The sequence below is a fragment of the Danio rerio genome, chromosome 8 (genome assembly GCF_049306965.1).
Source record: "Danio rerio strain Tuebingen ecotype United States chromosome 8, GRCz12tu, whole genome shotgun sequence".
NCBI classification, from domain to species: Eukaryota; Metazoa; Chordata; class Actinopteri; order Cypriniformes; family Danionidae; genus Danio; species Danio rerio.
Window position 1 is genome coordinate 35,125,821 of NC_133183.1, and position 21,607 is coordinate 35,147,427.

General features: G+C 36.5%; 2 protein-coding genes across 4 annotated transcripts in view; one reads left to right on the forward strand and one right to left on the reverse strand.

Moving 5' to 3' along the window:
* ralgps1 (Ral GEF with PH domain and SH3 binding motif 1) overlaps nucleotides 1-21,607 on the reverse strand; it is a 200,135-nt gene that overhangs the window by 103,853 nt on the left and 74,675 nt on the right.
* The window catches only part of angptl2b (angiopoietin-like 2b), a 31,296-nt gene continuing 11,803 nt past the window's right edge, over nucleotides 2,115-21,607 (forward strand). Inside the window, exons 1-2 of one of the 3 annotated variants that reach the window (XM_005167166.5) lie at nucleotides 2,115-2,711; nucleotides 17,852-18,733. In XM_005167166.5, coding sequence (XP_005167223.1) covers nucleotides 17,866-18,733 — 868 coding nt within the window. In that variant the 5' untranslated portion in view covers nucleotides 2,115-2,711; nucleotides 17,852-17,865. Of the gene's footprint in view, nucleotides 2,712-17,765; nucleotides 18,734-21,607 lie in introns of those variants that run through there. The other 2 variants (XM_005167165.5, NM_001126478.1) reach the window with 2 other exon arrangements.

The following is a 21,607-nucleotide window of genomic DNA, read 5'->3' on the forward strand; positions in this document are numbered from 1 at the left end:
AAAATACATCCTCTGTTTCATACCATTTTAGTTTAAAACGCTCACATAAGAATCCCCCTACAACAAAAGCACCCCCAAATCAATTCAGTAATAAGCATTAGACCAAAAATTTAACCAGAAGTCCATGTGAGGGAGAGATTCCCATCCATTTTTGTCAGTCAATGCCCTTTGACCTCTGGTATTTATGTGAAATCCCCATTGAGATTTAAAGTGAATGTTTTAAATGAGTTAGGTCAAAAGCAATCAGAAAACAAGTCAGAATTAATTATCGAATATACATATAGATCACATTACTGACGACAATTTTCATCATGTGATTTATAATGCCTAACAAACAGTTTGAAAGTAATTTACCCAGCAGAACGTGTACTATAATGATTCAGGATAATAATAAAAACATGGTAATATAGTTTGTTATATTGCATCAACATGTCAACTAATTCTCATTAGATTATAAGTAGACTGTTAGGTTGGGGTTAGGGTTATTGTAAGCTGACATGTACTTGCAAAGTTTCTTATAGTCAGTTAAATGTCTGTTGAAGGAGCAGTATCACCATTTTAAGCAGTCTACTAATACTCAAATGAACCGTAAAAATAAAGTGTTACCAAATCTGCTGCTGACATTTTGTACAGTAATGCCAAAGCATCTTAGATATATATAAAAATATTTAATATATCAACATCATCAAATTAAAAAATATATATATACAGCAAATGAGAAATAAATGACATGAATAAAAATAGACAATAAAGTATAAATATAAGAATTAAAAAAATATTATTTAAATAAGGATAATTAACCATTAATTACTCATTTTTAATGGTGTACAAATATTTTGCAGCTAGTCTAGATGTAATGTTGTCCTCTATGAGTACATAGTAAAGTTTACTTTAAGGAAGAATTAATTATTCAATGTTTCTCTCACTCGCGCAGCTGTGCATGTGCAGCTGCTAAGCCAAGCAAAAGTAAATCAGGCTTAAAATAAAAATATAATGCACAAATGCATACAATAAACGACGACTTTTGAAAGCAAAACCAAAAGCTGAGTCCAGGACATTTTAGGATATTTAGAAAACCCATACAGACGCCTTTTTTAGTGCCAAAGAGCCGCATCTCTGCATAGCATGTGAGAGTGTTGACAGGTCTCATGCACGCAGAACCAGAAGTAGGAATTATGTACGGCGAGAGAAGATTTTCCACTGGTTAATCGATCGCGGATGTTTGGTTATTGGCCAGATATAAAATAAGTGTAAAAGGATGATAATAATAATAAAAAATAATAATCACCAAATGTACTTGTGTGGCCATTAATATACCTGGGTGGCCTGCCCAAATAAAGTCTATGTGTGAGAAAACCTGGTATTATATTTGTAGTTTTTCTCTTCATCTTAACATATATATATAAAAGAATTACCAGGTAAAACAAGAGTAAGTTAAGCAGAAATGCTCATATACTCAATTAAACCAACAGGAATCTAAAATTGGAACAGGATGTTTTCAATGAAACAAAACAATTCCAGACCTACTCAACAACAATATTAAGAAAATGTGGTATAGTGCAACAAAATAAACAGGCTTTTGTAAGAATGAAGCACCACTGCAATCCAAAGCAATAACAGAGAAGCACATGGCAATCACTGTTATTATTACTTTTAATAAACTCCCACATAAAACCAATGAAAGAAGAACCATAATCTCATTTGAGACGTAAGTATCATGTTCCCTTTCTCTTTTCCCCTCATCTCCTCATTCCAGCCTAGATCCTGACCCTATAACCTGATCACTAAACTCCAGACAACAGTTGCAACTGGTAGCCGGCTGTCCGGAAATAGACACAGAACAGGAGAAGTGAATAGCAGGGGTTGTGATTATGGGTGGGGGATTAGAAGCTCATGCCTTCAGATCCCTTTGTGCCAAGGGGAGGAGAAAAGTGGAGAGGGGGTGGACCAACCCCAATCCCAAAGCCCGTTGTATAGGAGAGAGAGAGAGAGAGAGAGAGAGAGAGAGAGAGAGAGAGAGAGAGAGAGAGAGAGAGAGAGAGAGAGAGAGAGAGGGAGAGAGAGAAAGAGAGAGAGTGCAGAAAAAAAGTTACTGCAACAGAGGTGATGGACTTAGTCCAGTAAGACTGACAGGGAACACACAAACTCCTCCTGAGGCTGAGAAGAACATGCTGGTGGACTTTCACAGCTCCCCAAACCCCAAAATCACAGAAGAACCAACATCTACAACCCATAACAGAGATTTCTTCTGATTTTCTGAGGTCTTCAAAGCCCACCTCTCTCACTCTTCAACAACACTTGAGAGATTTTAACCTGGAATATATATTTTTCCAAGTTACAACCTAAGGACTTGTGTTATTTAATGAAAAACTCTGAAGGATTTGCACTTTATTTGATGCATTCATTTCATTCCCTTGAGAGGAGGACTTGTCAGAGTTCTTGAGAAAAGAGTCATCACAAAGACAGTGGTGTTTAATTGAAGACTGAAGACCTGACACCGAGGACATACTAACAAAGAGAGACACTGGGGGATTACGACAGACACAGAGAGAATCAGAAAGTGGGAGAAGACAGAGGGATACCCCACAGAGCAATCTTTTGCAAGCTGTGATGCTGATTTCCACAGAGTCTCTTCACACGCTTTCTCCTAGACATTGACGGATTTCAAGAGGGTTCTGTGCAATAGCCTGGGATCATCTGGTAAGGCTAAGGTGAGCCCTGAGGCTCTGCTCACTCTCAAAACATGTGTAATTGCATCCGGCTCAACGCCACAATGCTTGTGCTAATCTTGGAATCAACTATTAAACACCTGTTTGTGCTTGGCAGAACTTGCGTGCCTTTTTCTAACATGCTCAGTTTCGGGGGTTGTTCTGTGTGCTTTGGTAATGGTTTTTAGGGTTCACCCTACCACGTAGATGGTGTCATGGGCTGTGTGGATAAGGTCTGTTGCCTCAGGCGACATCCCGTTCTGATGGTTTAAGTGGAGGGTTAATCTTTGCCAGTCCTACGGGGTTGCTGAGGGCAATGGATGTGAGAGATTAGGGGGCAGAGGTTTTTTTTTTCAGTGGTTGAACTGGTAATAAACAAACAATAGTTTGTGATCATTGAGAATCCCGGACACAATTTAGAGCAATAAAGTGGCCTGTATTATTGATGACGTCTAGAAAAGGTCTAGACAGGTTTACGAATACACCGAGGTGTGAATAAGGGAAATGGAAATACAAAAAAAGTGCTTTAAAGAAACAAGAAAGGAAATGTGGGCTTGGAGGTGAGGGGTGATTCAGTTTTATGACCTTGAATTTATAGTTTTGAAACTGGGAAGGGGAACTGAATAGGGATACAAGCCGCATTGTGTGGAATTAGTAACAATGTAACTAGCTAATGTTATAAGTTATGTTCCCACTGAAAAGTTAAGGTAAGGGATTCGTTTTTTACTTTTAGGTCATTTACATACAATTACTTAAACTGTACTTGCCTAAAATACTGTGCATACATTCAACAGATCAGAGAAGCAGACTAATTGAAAACTAAATGAAGTGAATCAACACAATTCTTAACGTCATTGTTTTATGTTCAATCCACTTAAATTCGTAAAAACAATAAGCCAACTTAATTAATTTGTGTTTTAATTAATTTATCTAAACTTAATTTAATTTGTGCACGACATAAAGGAATTGTGTAAAACTCAGCATTTTTCACAGGGAAGGTTAGATTTGTAAGACGATTACATGTGCTTAAGAAACAATGAATTGGATAGGACATTATTGTCAATATATCCTATGTATGAAATATGGTGGTATTATTTCTTTGCAAAATTCTGTATTTTGATAGAAATGTTTAAAATTTCTTAAGTATTTATTGAATAAAACTAAAATATCCTGTCATATTCATGCGATTTGAGCTTTATATGCTTTGAGATTTATACAGATTTTAAGTAGTATTGAGTCAGGTAATTCAATTACTCATTGAGTAATTCAGTTCCTTTTGAAAGTTATTTGAAAGTAATTAAAATTTTAATCATGTAATTCTTGTTATTTAATTACTTTTTTGAAGCAAATTACCCTGGATGGGGTCAGGGATAGGATGCTCTTGATGGATACCCTACCATCAAGAGCATCTTGAGTTTTTCTCTTCTATTTTGCTACTTATCACTCTCGGAAACAAGATTTGCCATCAGAGTTTAGTTAGAACTGGCTCCAAAATGAGTGGTGTGCCTTTGCTGAGTCTAGAAGAGTTCTATGTACAGAAAACTCTAACAAAAATCTAGAGTATAACAGAGGATGACTCTCGTTCTTTAAGGTTGTATTTTAAAGTAATTCCATCTGGAAGAAGATTTAGAAGCATTGAATGTTAATCTAATAAATACAATTTTATTTTTGTTCCTGATGCTATTAGGATTTATAATAGTAATGTTTAGCATTTTTTACTTCTTTTTTTAATGTATTGTCTGTGAAATTTATTTTGAATCATGCTGGGCTGGATTAATGTTCTTTTCTTATTATATAGTTTTTTATGTTGTTATGTCATATGATGCTACTGCCCTAACTTAAGTGGCCATTGTGAGATTAATGAAGTTGTTAAACTTAAACTTAGGGCTGCAAGGCAGATATGGTGGGAGGGAGAGTAAGCTACAGATCCTCATCCCAGAGAGAAATGTTTGGACAGCACAGGATGCTGGAGAGTTGACTGTGGCTGTTAGTCTTTGTTTCATTCCCCAGGAAGCTGTTTTCCATCTGTAGGGATCGGAACGGAGGCAGACTTCTGAATCAGGCTTTGTTCTGTTTGAATAAGAGCTTACGGGTTAAGACATTTTCAAAATAAGACTAGTCACTAGTACTCTCTTTACACTGTATGGATGGGCATGCCATGGCAACAAAATACACAAAGCTCATAATTGCAACTGTATACAAAGCACCTATGATTGTTTATACACTGGTCTAGACCCAGGGTTTTCAACAAGGGGTTCCTGAAGGTACTCCAGGGGGCTCACACTGATGAAAACCTTAACTTTGCTTATATTTGCGAATTAATAATTACTAAGGAAGTATAATATAACCTTCTAACAATTTTTAAAGAAAGTTTAGGGGTAATAATAATAATATGGAGAAATTAGCTTCAAGCAGCTATATATAAGCAGTCGGATCTTGGTAATTTGCACACTGTAAAAGAGACTTTATCAATGAAATGAGTGAAGGTAACTCTAAATTTACTGAAAGTTAATTCTACTCATTTGAAAAGAGTTTTGAACTCAGTGTTGAAGGTAATGAGTTAATTAAATACCCCATTAGGTCAACTTAAATGGAATAAGTTCTCATAGCACAGTACTCATTTAGTTTAGTTTTTAACTCAAATGTTTTGTTGCAATCGGTTTCCTCAAACAGTTTGAGTTGCATTAACCTATTGGGTTTTACAGTACTCAGATGGTTTGAGTTCTCATTTATTGGGTTTTACCGTGCTCAAATTGCTTCATTTACTCAAATGGATTAAGTTCACAGAACGCATTAGGATTAGTTTTTTTTTACTTTTTTGGTTTGTTGCAATCGGTTTCCTTAAATGGTTTGAGTTACCTTAACTTTTTTACAGTGCAGATATTCCCAAACTTTAGTATGTTTGGCTATTTGTTGAAATATAATATATGGATGCATTGACAGCCTCTTGTATTAGCATGACCTTATTTAAATCAATACATGTACTATTCACCTATTTTTAATTAATCAATAAAATCTATCTTTTAATGTAATTATTGCATGCATGCAAATTGCTTATTCTAACTCATGCTAATAGAATAAAATGTATAGTACTACATTTCTCAAAAATACACTTATTGTAATATTTAATATTTTAATAAATATTAAATTAATGCATTTAATAAAATTTTTAACACTAATCTTCATGCAATAAAAATATTTTAAAAAACTGCTATTTTAAATAGTAGAATAAAAGTGTTTTGAATTTTGATCTATAAAAGCAGCCTTTGTGAGAATATGACACCTCCTTCAAAAATTGTATCCTGTAACAATTTAGAATTTCACAGTGTCCAACACTGCTTAAAACTCTTATCTTTCTCAAAAATGTCCTGAATTTGTTGCCTTAAAATTTAAAAGTTAAAAGTTAAGTGAACTTTGTTTTTTACAGTGTGCTTATTTATATGTAATCTACACTAACTATGTTTCCATCCACCTATTTTTATGTGCATTTTGGATATGTGCATAAAAAACAGTTGCTGCAAATGGCAAGATGCGTATAAATTTTGAAAATGCGCATAAAAAAACATGCGCATAACTGAGTAGGATAAACTTTTTTATTCCGTAAGAAATATTTTAAAAGTCCAGTGATTTTGTTATAAGAGATCATGTGATGATATAAATTTGTGCGAGCAGCTGGCTGGGCACATAGTAAAACATCTGAAATGTTGTTTTGATCATTCTAAAATGCCTTAACCATTTCAGTATTAGTGTCATTATATTATCAATTACCTCCAGAACTGTCAAGAGCATCTGTGCTCCGCGTCTCACACCTTCAAATGCCACCACATGTTCACTGTGTGTCAGGATTACCTTCAGAGACACAGGTCATTTATTAAATGAAAAAAAAGATTGACGCAGCTTCAGACACAGCAAATTCCATTTTTACTGCAGATATTTGCCGCCAGTTAATCAGGAAATAACAACTTTGTTCACTTTGACTCGTTGGATAGAAACTAGGCTTTAATTGTGCTTTATTTATCAATTTATTACATCTTTTATGCAATAATCCAGTTTTGCACATAAAGTTTTTTCGCATTTTTGGATGGAAACATAGCTAGTGACAATTTTGGCTATTTAACTATGCTTTAAAAGTAACTGACACAGCAGAACATGGTTACACTAATGCAACAGGTTTATTGTTAACCATGTAAGGCCTGTATTCAGTCACATTTGCCTGTGTGCTCTGCACAGTACACACTGTATATGTACATGTAACTCTGCAGTCAAAGCTAATTTGATAGGGGTGTGAAGTCAGGATTACACCAGCCTTCACCAGCCTGTGTGTTTGTGTGTGGCAGCTTGGTTCACACTAATGAGGAGGGGCGGAATTCAAGGAATGCCATGCTAAGGTTGAAATGAGAAGGGCAGGCAAGAGAACAAGGGAATGACGGAGCGAGAGGGGAAAAAAAAGTAAAAGAAGACATCAAGCCCTCAATGACGCAAGCACTGCTACTACATTTAAAGGGTAATAATAGCAGTTGTCCATTGGGGTAAATTAGAGCAAGTGTGTTCAAACAATGATTATTGAAATCAGGTAATGATAACACAATACATTATCAAAATGATGGCATAAATAAATACATACATACATACATACATAAATAAATAAATAAATAAATAAATAAATAAATAGCAATTACAATATGACTAACTGCCTTAAATAAGTAAGTAAATTACAGCATGCTTGGAAACTACATGTTTTTCAAACAACGATTATTATTATAATTTAATGATCTGGAAATAAATGGTATATTGTATAGGATGACATGTTGCATATGATAATGGTTTGTTGTCTATTTTAAGTGAGGGTATAATCTTTAGGCAAAAAAAAAACTATTTAAATTATATGCATCAGACAATCAAAACTGAAAATGCATAAAAATACTAATTTAAAGATCCTGTTTAAAATACCAATGGCATTTGGAATGAACACCTTATACTTGGCCCTTTCCAAAGGCACTTTATACTGTCTGCCAGACGGAAGTAACTGAAAAGAACTATGCAGAGGATGAGAAGAGTCTCCCACAATAACAGGCTTTCCTTTTTAATGGTAAAAGTAAAAAGGGATCAGTGAGAGGTGTTTGTCTTTTACTATTTATTTTACTCTCCACATTTATAATCCTTAAATATTTGTTTCAAGAATAAAAAGAGCCTTGATACTTGAGTTATATACAACAATAACAATGTCATTTTTAATGTTAAAACTCCTCAGTTTTCTCAAAAGGATCTTAATTTTTTCAGTAAAGCATTATCTGATTGTTTATTAAATGAAAATTGAAATATATTTTTTAAAAATCCATCTGTTTACAATCCTTTGGGTGCATTTACATGACAACGTTTTCAGTCAAAGTGAGAAAGTTTTTGTGTTTTGCCTGTTCTTTTACAGGGTATATGCAGGAATCCTAAAGATAATTTCAATACCTTTTTAATACTTTTCAAAATCCTTCTCAGAATATTTTAAGACCTCATCGCCACTTCAAGTTCTAATCAATATCAAACCCTTAACTTTATAAAAAGTTGTTAATAAACAGTTGTAGTTAAATAAATCAATGGAGCACAACCATGCAACAGAACTCAAATAAGCTCGAAATTCCGTGACATCACCCAGACGGAGGAGCTTGGCCGAATGCAACCAAGCCCAAACTTACAGCATGGATTGAGCATGCCGTGTTAAATATTAGGAGGAAAATAAATATGTTTAGGCTTTTTTTGGAGTCAAACAAAGGACTTTTAAATACCTTTTTAAGGGCCTTAATTTTCTCATAATTAATTTATCAACTTTTAATATTTTTTAAGACCCTGCGGACACAGTGTTTTACATGACAACAATGTTTTTGGAATAAAAAAATATATCCATCTAAAAACAGTGACTAAGGCCCTGTCCACAAGTATACTTAAACATTTCAAAACCCGTTTTTACTCCGCTTACAGTGTGAATAACAGTTTTCATAGCATGCATGCTGATTTATCCTTTCTAAATGGCCGACACAACTTTATTCTTAGGCTTTAATTGCTACCTGTTGATTCATCATGCTCTTGTCAGTGCAGTGCTTTTCCGTTTCATGTGAACGGGAGAGGGAAAAACATTTTTTAAGAAAAACACCCATGTAACTGTGGACATGACCAAAGCAGGAGTTTTTGAAAATGCAGCTATTGTTGTGTTAGTATAAATGACCCAAAAAGTCTTTAAAAATGATGACGCCACATGCATACATATTTTATTTTTAGGGAGACAACAATGGCAGAGTAGCTGGTCGTGTTGTTGTTGCTTAATGCATCATCAGCAAAACTGTTGATTCACTTTACATTAAAACCAACAGCGGAGACACATTTTACACATATCATCACCTTAGAATTATAATTTTCTATCTGACATTTTTGTCAAAATTGAATTATTGACATATTCTTATTAAATGACAACTTATTTACATTATGGCATGTTTTTTTTCTTATACGTTGCTTACATTTTAAGACTTTTTATTTAAAAAAACAAATGTTACATACTGTTTGCTATGGAATGCAAAAACTTTGAAGCTCAATATTTCAAAATCATTCAGAACACAGATAGACCCTTATAATTCTTAGGTGACGATATAGCAAATTTTATGCCGATGGCACTTCAACGCTTCCTTACAGGTATTTTTTTTATAACACAAGGGGACAGTGACGAAATACTAGCCTGGCATATGTAATACAGCTTTTTTAACCATTTTTGAGAATGTAGATGCAGATACTTTTGAAAACAAAACAGAAAACTTTTTTTGGTTACATCATTTTCATGGAAATGTAACCTAAAGCCTTGCTTACACAAAGGAATTTAAACCACAATTTGGTAAGACAAATTTGGGAAATTCTAAATGATTTCTGAAACAGGCTAAAATCTATGTTCTTTGATCGTTGTGGCTTGACATGTTCACTGACAGCTGAATAACGACCTTTAATGCTTAATTAGTTAAAACAGCAGACCCTCACAGGGTGTCCATTGTCAGCCCCAAAACAAAATTATTTTACTAATATTACTATGGCGGTGCGGTGGTGCAGTGGGTAGCCCTGTCACCTCACAGCAAGAGGGTCACTGGTTCGAGCTTTGGCTGGGTCAGTTAGCATTTCTGTCTGGAGTTTGCATGTTCTGCGCTTGTTGGTGTGGGTTTCCTCCGGGTGCTCCGGTTTCCCCCACAAGTCCAAAGACATGAGGTATATGAATTGGGTAAGCTAAATTGTGACCCATGATTAATAAAGAGACTACACCGAATAGTAAATGAATCGATTAATAATATTACTATCTCCTGTGTACAAATTGTAATAAACTGAATACAATTGAAGTATCTAAAGACTTATATGGATATCTTTTATATCATCTGCATATCTTTTAGCGTTAATACCTCAATGTGTAATGAATGACTCTGAATAAAAAACTGCAAAATACATTTTAATATTGAATTCCACAATCCTGTTATACTGCTACTCCAATTTCAGTATAAATTCAAGCATTAAATGCCATTCCAAAGCACACTGCTAATAGCTCACATCAAGACACTGCTTGTTTCTACTGGTTATTGTCCTTTCCCTTTTCAAGAGGTGTTTCTTTAACTTTTATAAGAAATACGTGGAATAGTTCAATAGCAGTTTAGTCGTGCTGCAGCTTGCAAGTCATGCCACATCTGTAACGGAACACTGGACGAAGTAAAACTTCTCTTTGGCCTGTCAGGACACTTCTCAAGGTGCGTGTCAGTAGGACAGCAGGCTCTGGAGGATTTTGTTCCCACCAAAGGCGTAATGACAGCTTTTTGGATTAGGCAGATGTGCTTTCTCTTGTCCTGCCGCTCACACAGACGAAAGCATTTTCACTGTCTCTTTAAGCTGGCTGAGGAGACTTGGGGTCTCCACTGAAATTCTGCATCACACGCTCTCAAACACGTCTTATGTTCCACTCAGAGAAACCACAGGTATCTCTGTTTCTAGACACAGCGCAGACACACACTGAGGCACATGCTCACACACCACAGAGAAACCACATACTGGCCGCAGCATTAGATCACACGAGACGCTCTGTCAATATATCCAACAAGTCGCAAGTCCAACCTATCATTACTGGTCTGTTACAGCAGCACGAGGGGGTTCCTTCAACTTTCATGAAAAACACTCTCAGTGGAAACCATCATTAGTTTTTCCTTTTAGGAAAGAAAAAGGACACGCTATTGTTGATTGGGGAGTAGTTTTAATATACAGTATATAACATATTTTTTAAACTTAAATAGTAAATACAATCACTAGTTCAGAAACAGTAAGAGATGTTAATTTTTGTTAAAAAGAAGCCAATTCTGAAAACAAGAATGGTCTTAAATCTTGCGTTGAGGCGACAGCATTACCAATTGCGCCAACACATCGCCTAATAAAGAAGATATTTTGAAGAATATTTAAAACATGTAGCCATTAACTTCCATATTCATTTTCCCTACTATGTTTGAGTCCCGGTTGGGACAGTTGACATTTTTGTGTGAAGTTTGCATGTTCTCCCTGTGTTCACGCGGGTTTCTTCCGGGTGCTCCAGTTTACCCCACAGTCCAAATACATGCGGGTATTGGTGAACGGTAAGAAGTTGGCGGTTCATTCCACTCTGGCGACCTCTGATGAATAAAGGGACTAAGCCGAAGGAAAATGAAAGGAAATGTATATAAACCGGTACTAGAGAACAACATTCTCAAAGAAAAACTTATTTTGTATTCAGAAGAAGAAAAGAAAAGCAAATGAAAAAAAAAACTTTAAATAGTATTGAAACCATTTCAGGGTGAGTAATTAATGGGAACGTTTGGGTGAACTATCCCTTTGGTACTGAAGTCCTCAGACCATTTTCACTCTAGTATAATCAATAATTGAGATACAAACGATGAAAGTTTGGTTTAAATGAAACAAGAAAACAAGAGACATGAGAGTACTGCCCTTTCATTCATATGGATGAACAGACTAACACACTTTTAAGTTGCATGAGGATTAAGTCAAATCTGATATTGAATGCAACAACTGACCAAAACAACTGAATTATTTCAGAGAATTTAAATCAGCACATCTAATCCGAGCAGCTGAGTCTTCTTCTGCAAACACCCAGTTTAAGATAGTGAGTTTTGGAATAAGTTAATTGGTTTCTAGCAGGTCATTAGCTCATAAAATTTGTAAGGTTTAACAGACCAGTTACCATCTGGTAACAGCAGTTTGTGGACTGTTTTTAAAACGTTAACAACATGCTTACAACAGCTAATCACCTAATTAGACTAGAAACCAGGTACCATTTCAAAACACAGACATGGACTTGCAATGGATTTTCCAGTAGGCGTCTCTATGGATTCTTCTTGTCAGCCTTTCAAATTTCAGACAATCAATCTGTCAGCAAGATTAGAGAGACTAAAATAAGTTTGTGAGGATGGGACACAACTGGAGACTTCTAATCAGACATGTTCAGACAGCAATGGGGACATAAGAAGATGTTTATGTGCCACCATTTTTTTTTTCCTATAAAGATTACATAACTTTACAGCAAATGGCCGGAAATATGAAAATACTTTGTAAGCACAAATAAGACCGATCCTATGTAAACAGCTCTCAGATCCTCTCTAATGCCTGTGTTCAGTTTAAACAGTAAGAACATTAAGGGTTCTGTCAAAGCTAGGAGAAAAAGAGAGATGAATAAGGAGTGACATCCAGAATTTGCAATGCGAGCTGGCTATTAGTTGAAAATATCTATGTCGACCGAGGGGTGAAGTCATGATGTGGACAGACAGATTGCAGGTTTCCTGTCCATTCGCTGACTTCATGGCCAAAGGTCTGTTATTGTGGTTACTGTGTATAAACAACCACAATAAAATAAACAACCTGAGTACTGTTGCATCAACCCTCCGTCCTCTACAACGAAGAGACAGTTTGACGGCAGGGATGTTAATATCAGTGGTAAAATGTTTCATTCAATAAAAATCCCTCAATTAGTGCTAATACTCTGAAAATCTTCCTAATGTTAAACATAGATCGTCTCAACCTCTGGCTGTCCTCCCAGAATCTGTTATAAAACAAATCTAATGAGTACTGCAATCTTCTTTTCTCCAGATAATTTCTTAAAAACCCTGCTGTCAGCTTTGCATGTTGTCCGTGCCATGATGATATCAGGAAACATTTTGAACTGTTTTGGATAAAAGAAGAAGTATACAATTTTAAGATGGTTATTTATTTTTATGATCGTGGTCACTAATAATTGTAGCTCTTAAGACTGCTCTATCATACAAAAATTCTCACAGAACTGCTTGTCCGTGTTTGCACATTCCAGACAGATTGTCAGTTTGTGCAATGGCAGTGAACTCTTGCTTATTTTTAGTGACTCTTCATGCAGTCAACAAGTGGCTGTTTTTATGAGTCATTCACAGAATCCTTTCAAAGATTTGATAAAACTCACTGATTCAATTATTGACAAAACAAGTGACAGTTTTAATAAGCGAGTCATTAAATCCTTTACTCAGTCAAGTCATTGAAAAATATGGTTTCAGTCAATGTAGTAAAGACACAATTGTCTTTATACGCCAGTCAAGGAATCATTTATTAGAATTGATTAAAGATTTGGTTCAAACCCATGATTTATTCTTGAATAACCTGCCAAGCGTTGCTGAGTTTCATTCAGCAACAAAATAAAAAATAAAAAACATTTTAAGTGAGTCACCGAATCATTCACTTAACCCAAAACCCTTTGAGGAACAAATTTCCTGTTTTTATGAATGAGGAATTATTAATTCAAATGATTACATTTACATTTAGTTATTTAGCTGACACTTTTGTGACACTTTTGACAATTGAGGAGGCATTCAGTGATTCAACAAGAAGAGGCATTACATACAAGAAGTGCTAGTTATTAAAAGTAACTTGTTTGTGCTAGGAGAAATTAGTGCTAGAGAAGGTTTTTTTGAGAGAAAGAAAGTGCTTCTTATAGTTTTGATATTATTTACAGAGGTTCAGGTGGTCTTGGAAGAAATGTGTTTTTAGTTGTTGCTTGAAGTATACCAGTGCATTCGCAGTCTGTTAATTCCACCAGCGAGGAACATTGATTATTAAAAAAAAAGACCATTCATGACTAAAAAGTGACATTCTACTTGTTTTCCATTTAGCACATTAGTCAAAAATATATTGATTTATGAATTAATATATTGAATTATGAATTAAATGCTAGTTAAAAGTATAGTTATCTTCACAAAATAACTATTGTTTAAGAAATGTAAAACACTAAAATTAAGTGTGTGTGGTATATGAAGCTGTGCATTAGAAAAATATTTCAAGTATACATACAGTAGCCATGTCCAACTAGATTTTTTTTTTAATCTGTACATGTGTGTGGAGATCAGAGAACGTGGTTGCAATGTGTAAGAAAGGTGTCCAACAGTAGCAATCTATAACTTAGCCCACCATCAGCTTTTAATTAGAGTGACCAAAGGTGAAACCCTCTTAGCAAAAGTGCTCAGCAAAGCCTTTGCTGCTATCTGTACTTCCATTGCTTACTGCAAGTCCTCTTCCAGACAGTTTAAGGCTGCTCGCTGTGTTTGAAACATGAAGTAAACAGCACAAAGTGGCTTCAAGTCATGAATATAAAAGGCCATGTGTTGTGTCATTACAGGGCTTCAAAAACTGTAATTTATACAACTGGTAATTGCACTGTGAAACAGTAATTTAATAATAATTCATGTCACACCTTCTTGGTGACTGAAAAATGTGTTTACATAAAAAAGCAATTAAATTGCATTTAAAGTGAATTGAAAAATGGGCCCACAGTCTCAAGATGAGATTTAAAAAGTTTTAAGTCAACTTTTGTTTGACAGGCTCAATGACAGGATTCTGTGCAACCATGAAAGATATTCACATGGCCATTGGTGTAAAGTAATTAAAAATTGTCAAATTGTAACTAAGTCTCATTTTCTCAAGAATTGTACTTAATTAGATAGTTTTAAAATTAAACTTTTAATTTTACTTGATTCCATTTTTAGTGTTGTATTGGTATTTTACTGCATATTTCCTTCAATCTACAATCACTACTCATTCATTCATTTTTTTTTGGATTAGTCCCTTTATTAATTTTGGACTGCCACAGAGGAATGAACCACCAAATTATCCAGCATATGTTTCACGCAGCGGATGCACTTCCAGCCGCAACCCATCACTGGGAAACACCTATACACTCTCCTTCACACACATACACTACGGACAATTTAGCTTACCAAATTCGCCTGTACCACATGTCTTTGGACTTGTGGGGGAAACCAGAGCACCCGGAGCAAATTTCACACAAAAATGCCAACTGACCCAGCCGAGGCTCGAACCAATGACCTTCTTGCTGTGAGGTGACTGCACTACCCACTGCGCCACTGCGTCGCCAGTCACTACTATATATGTTTTTTTCTCTTGTCTATGATATTTGGCTAAGTAAAATAATCAGTCCTGTGATTTCCATGCAATCAAATTGTGCACAAAAACATTGCATCAGACAGACCTTAAGACAGTCTCTTAATAATGCATCAAACAAGTACAGTGTGGAAGCATTAAAAGTGTCCATGAACACGCAAAATCATTACACATTATGACTGAATTCACCAAATTCTAATACATTATATTTATTTTTATTTATATAGTGCTTTTTACAATGATAGTGACCAAGATTTTGTCAAAGCAGCTTAACATAGGTGACGAAATGAGTGTAAAAGGCATAATATTTCAAATTTTGGAACATTTCAGCAATTCAGGCAGGCAGATGAGTAGTGTATAATGTAATTAACCTGGAACCGCTCTTACTGATGGTCAAGAGTTTTGCGTCATGACCGAAAGGACAAGATCTCGGATACAAGCGGCTGAAATTAGCTTCCTTTGCAGGGTGGCAGGGTGAGGAGCTCTGTCACCTAGGAGGAGCTCGGAGTAGAGCCACTGCTGCTCCACATCGAGAGAAATCATCTGTTTTGGATGCCTACCTAGGGAACACTTCCCTCCTCTCCAGGCATGTCCCACCGGGAGGAGGCCTTGGGGAAGATCCAGGACATGCTGGAGGGACTATGTCTTTGGGCTGGTCTGGCAATGTCTCAAGATCCCCCCAAAAAGCTGGAGGAAATGTCTGGGGAGAGGGAAGTCTGGGGTTTTCTCCTAAGATTGCTGTTCCCCGCAACCCCGCCCTGGAAAAGTAGTTGAATATAAATGAATGAATGAATGAATGAATGAATGAATGAATGAATGAATGGAACTGCTTCAGTTCAGATTAGTATAAATGTCAATGTTGAAGTTTAGTTTAATATAGTAAGATCAGTATAATGCAAATGTCACTGCTGAAGGCCGATCTACTGAAGGGCAAATCCACTGATGTACCAAAGAGAAAAGGCCTTACACAATAACTAAATGCACTACAAATGTTATGTTTTCAAATGCATGTACAAATAGTACCACATGAGATTGGTTTGCTGGTGCCAGCTGCTGGACACTCATAAGTGTTAGTAAGGAATCAAAGTGCATAACCTAAGTGTTTACATATTGTCACAGCTAGAATATTGCATCTTAGGTTACACAGATTTCACTGTGCATGTAAACGGATCAGCCTGCTTTTTTGTCAGTTTATTATTTGTGCATATGTTAATGCAATGTGTTCTCAGATTTTACATTTTTAGTCCATGAATGGCAAAATATTTTACTTACACTTAAAAAACACCTTTGATCTGCAGGGTATGATGATTAATAAAATACTTTTAGTAGTGTGACTTTTAGAACAGATACTCTGCTTACAATACTGCTGTTTGCAAGTAATGTTTAAGTTTTTATACTTTTTACACCACTGCATGAAGCCCATGTTTGTACAAGGGAAAACTCTAAGCAATTAAAAAAAACAACAACACATGAACTGGTCCTAATTTAAAATCAGTGTATTGTGACCTTTGTTAGGCAAGGTTGCACATGCCTTGCACAATGCATTTTATGTAACAGACTCTTATAATCAGAGTAATTTTTCAGTGCTTGTATGAATCAGAATGACATCAGATTTTCCATTCTCCCTTAGCGATGTTCAAGCCTGTGGCAAGGTTCAGATAACCAATTGCTGTCATCAAAAACTAACTCATATGGCAGCTCACCAGAACAAACTCATGCCAGGACACCCACAATGACCAAATAATCCATTCAGCAGCATTAAACAATTTGTGTCACCCTACAACTGAAGCAGCTCCATTATTCAGTGGGATATTTGGTTTGGAGCGAGGTTGAGGTGGTTAGAACTGGCTTGCTCATGACAAAAGTGGTTACAGTAACTTTCTGATTAAATTGATTGAAACCTATGAATTCGATCTATTGCAGGAAAGAGAAATGTTGAGGATGAACTGATTCACTAGAATGAGTCAAGCGTGCACTCTTTATGAAAGAGAGAACATTCAGAGAGAGTGCTTGACTGTGATTCCAGTCCAGAAGCTCCGGCGAAGCCAAGAACGTCCAGAATATGGGACTAAAGAGCCTCATAATCCCCCCGCTGTGAGGGTCAGCCACACTCCTGTCTGCTTCTCCATCAGTGCTGGAGGAACACAGGGGCTTGCCAGACCATTTCTCCAAGTGTAACCTAATCTCTTTCCAGAGGTCAAGAGCTTCCATGGTTGGGTTAGAAACAGAGGCAGCTCACTAACTCTGTAGTAATGAGCTCAATGCCGTGACTGAGGTTGAGTGAGGTGCCAGATCTTCTGTCTAGATCATTTAGGGTTGTGTTAGTTTGGTTAAACTGGGACTTTTCAGATAGACATTGGGGGAATTAGACTCCCAAAGGCCTTCAGAATGGAATAAATATACACTTATACCACTGAGATCCATCAAATAGAAAATGTGATTAGTATGAGGAAAGATGTTATAGTATGATTTTGTTGTAATGTGGATGATAATTATTTACCTAACCAAAGGGTTGGTTCAAAATAAGAATATCTTCATATTTTCATTGTTTACACATCTGAGAAAAGTGTTCATACTGAAGACATGTAACCAAGCTGCTTTCTGTTGGTCAAGTGATTTTAAATAAGATCAATATACATGTGCCAATTTCTTCCTTCTCTGTCTTATGTATTTCACAGGTGTGTGTGTGGTCATGGATGTTCCTTCACTAGTATGTCTGGTGTTGCTTCTGGCAAGTGGATGGTTTCCTGAAACGGAGGGCAGCCCTCAGGAGTTTGACAGCAGTGATGAAGGTCCGGAAGTTGAATTCCTGTCAACCACTCGCACACGAAGGGCCCCTGAGCCTCCTCCACAGGACAAGTGTTCCTACACCTTCATCGTACCCCAGCAGAAGGTTACAGGAGCCATCTGTGTGAACTCCAAGGAGCCTGAGGCAGTGCTGGAGAACCGTGTCAACAAACAGGAGCTGGAACTTCTCAACTCTGAACTGCACAAGCAGAAGAGACAAATTGAGACTCTGCAGCAGCTTGTAGAAGTCGATGGTGGCATCGTCAATGAGGTGAAGCTTCTGCGCAAGGAGTCCCGTAATATGAATTCCCGAGTGACACAGCTATACATGCAGCTGCTGCATGAGATCATCCGCAAAAGAGACAATGCACTAGAGTTGTCGCAATTGGAAAACAAGATCCTCAACCAGACCTCTGAGATGCTGCAGCTTACTAACCGCTATAAAGACCTGGAGCATAAGTATCAGCACCTTGCATCGCTGGCCAATAACCAGTCAGCACTCATTGCCCTTCTTGAAGCACAGTGTCAGAGGGGGCCACCGGTACCCAGGGTACCTGTACAGCCTCAGCCACAGCCTCAGCCTCAACCCCAACCCCACCCACAACCCAGACCCTCACCACCCCTTAATAAGCCCTACCAGCCACCTACATTTAACCGCAACAACCAGATCACTAATGAGATCCAGAGTGATCAGAACCTCAAAGTACCTCCTGCACCTCCACCCACCATGCCAGGGGGAACTCACAGCCCTTCCACCACAAACAAACCCTCAGGTGAGTCTCAGCTTCATCCCTTCATTTGTACATATGCTTACTTATTATTACGATATTTGCAATTCTTTAAATGATTTTAATATAGCTTAGGCTATTTTATCTGACATTATTGTGTTAAGCCTACAAAAGTGGACACGTAATTTGTAAAGATTTACTTATTTCTGTTGTATTCATATTTGAATACAAATATGTATTTATTATCTCCGAAAGAAAGAAAGAAAGAAAGAAAGAGCTGTGAAGCGAGCGCTCTTTTGCCCGGTCTCTCACACATATGCATCTAAACGCGCACGTTTCATGCACAAACACACTTTTTAAATGTGACAAAAACTCAACAACTGAAAGTTACTGGCTGCTGTGTCTTTAATGTGGTGTAAAGTTTATTATGCATTACCAAAAAACAAGGAGGATGCAGTAAAGAAATATCACCTTTTAAATTAAAACTGCTTTATTATTTTATGCAACACCTTTAAGTTTAAAAGAGAAACATAAGGGCGATTGTAAGCAAAAAAATAAATAAAAAAATAGACTGTAAGGTGTTGTATGGAATTTCGTAAACTGACCAGTAGCTGTGTTTTTTTCTTTCCCCTATATTTATTTAATATAATGATGGAACTTGCGACCTTAGTTGGCTAACAAGGGTTTTCTGAAACAAACCTCTGGGTGGGCTGTTTAATTTAGGGGGCATTTGCTCAGACTTGCCCGACAATGGAAAAACGGTTGTTCCTTGCGCAACCTGGTGGATATTGCATGAAGCACAAAAACATTTTTGGTTTCTTTTAAATGAAAAGGTGGCCTTTGTTGCTGCAGCACAGCGTGCGACTGCAAACTCTGTACAATGTGACGGGAAAAAAACTGAAAAGAGAATAAAGGAGCAAAAATACAGTAGTTTATGAACTGTCAATATACAGCATACAATAACTGTTCTGCATAGTGTATGTAATGCGTCTGGTAAAGCATTTGCCAATTGAGTGCATAGACATTGGATCAGCTAGGGCCAGGGCTTTTAATTCCTAAATCAGCTGATAGCATAAATTGATTAGGAGGCCTGCTTGAACTAACCAATACCTGCAATGGGGAAATTCATTCACTTGTTACGAAATCAGCTGTTCGCAAATTCCATTGTGTGTTAAATTGGAGACACACAACATGTGGGTCCCCATGATTGGAGTTGGAAACCACTGCCCAAGGATCATTTTCTAGGTATATTTGCTTCACCAGGAGGAACTGATGTTTGCAGGTCAATAGTGACGTCAAGCCCAGCCTTAAAACTGATGGGTCGAGGTCAAAGCTGTGCCTTTCTTGCATGCAGTAGTATCTTGACAACAGTATGAAATACAGACATAAAAGTTACTGTATGTGACTGAGCAGAAAAATGTGGGCAAAAGGCATTTCTATAACTATCTTAACTACAAAAGATATAAGTTAAAGCAAACACGCAAAGCAGTAGTTAGTGGTTGTTACAGGAATTACTGTATGAAAAGGTTTGATGATTTGTATTCTCGAGTAGCTTTCAGTATTTCTCACTCAGACCTTCATCATAATTCAGCACTGCCTATCAGTTCATTCATCTCAAATTCTCACTGCACTGTGACTCCCACATAAAGATGCAACAATAAAGCATCCATTGTTGTCTCAGCTTTGAAATGTCAACAATGAAATCAGCCTGATGATGCATATCATAAACAATATTTTGTGTTGGGTCACACCCATAGGTGGCATTATACTATTTGCTTTTAATAAAACCTTTTATTTTATTATTATGAACATAGAATAACTCTTCGTTATCTCAGTCAAAGGGACATTTGCTTTTGTTTTTGTTCTACTTTTTTGAGATCTGAACCTTTATTAGTTAATAGTTCCGATGCTCACAATACTGCAATGCTATTATATTTTATTTTGTGTTTTATTATACCATCTACCCCAACACCATCATATACGTCTTGCCTATTTCATATGTAAAACTAAGCAATACAGTGAAAAGGGGGAAGATTTCAGTGGCTGTTTCCAGCCCATCTGGTGACATGAGCAATTTCCTGACTAGGTCTGCCTGCATTAATAGCAGAAGGTTAAACAAACTGTCCGCAATGAGAGTGAAGCTTTCACAATGGGACTACAGTACGGAAAAGAGCCCTGGAGAGACATATTCTGGAGAGAATACAAAAAAGTGAAGGAAAGAAGAGCAACAGAAAAAGTCGTTGAGAAATGCCACCATAGGCTGCATTTACATATCAAAGTCTACATGTCTACCTTTGTTTACCTTGCTCTGTGCACATATTCTGTGTGTTTATCACACAGAAGACTATTTAACACAAAAAGAGCACCAGAAATTAATTATTAGATCCAATTCATATGGCCAAATGTTGGATATGTGCAGAGGTGTGGTGTGAGAAGATGCTGGTTAACTACATTTATATACTTACAACTCTTTACACATAGACACAAAATAAAAATATTTTTGCTGCTTGTTCAAACTAATTATTTATACAGATAACAAACATGTGCTTATTTATTTGAAACAAAAATATAGTAGCATTAGTAATAGTAATGAACCTGGTCTCTCGGCTTTCGCTTAATTTACTTTTGTCCAGTCAGGCGCCTCATACATGACATGTCTTCTTTACAGTGATTGGTTATAACTAACGTAATGCACAAATGCAAGTAACGCACAAGCGCATCATATTGGAACAATAACGGGATCACTATATTTAAAAATTAATGCATCACAGTATTTGTTACTGTCAAAAGTAATGTCTCTACAGTAACGCATTATTGCCCAATACTGGTTGGGACACCAAAAAGGAACTGTGTGCAACCCGATATTTTTTTGTGCAACTTTTCTGATTTTGACTGTTATTTAATGATGTGCATCTTCTG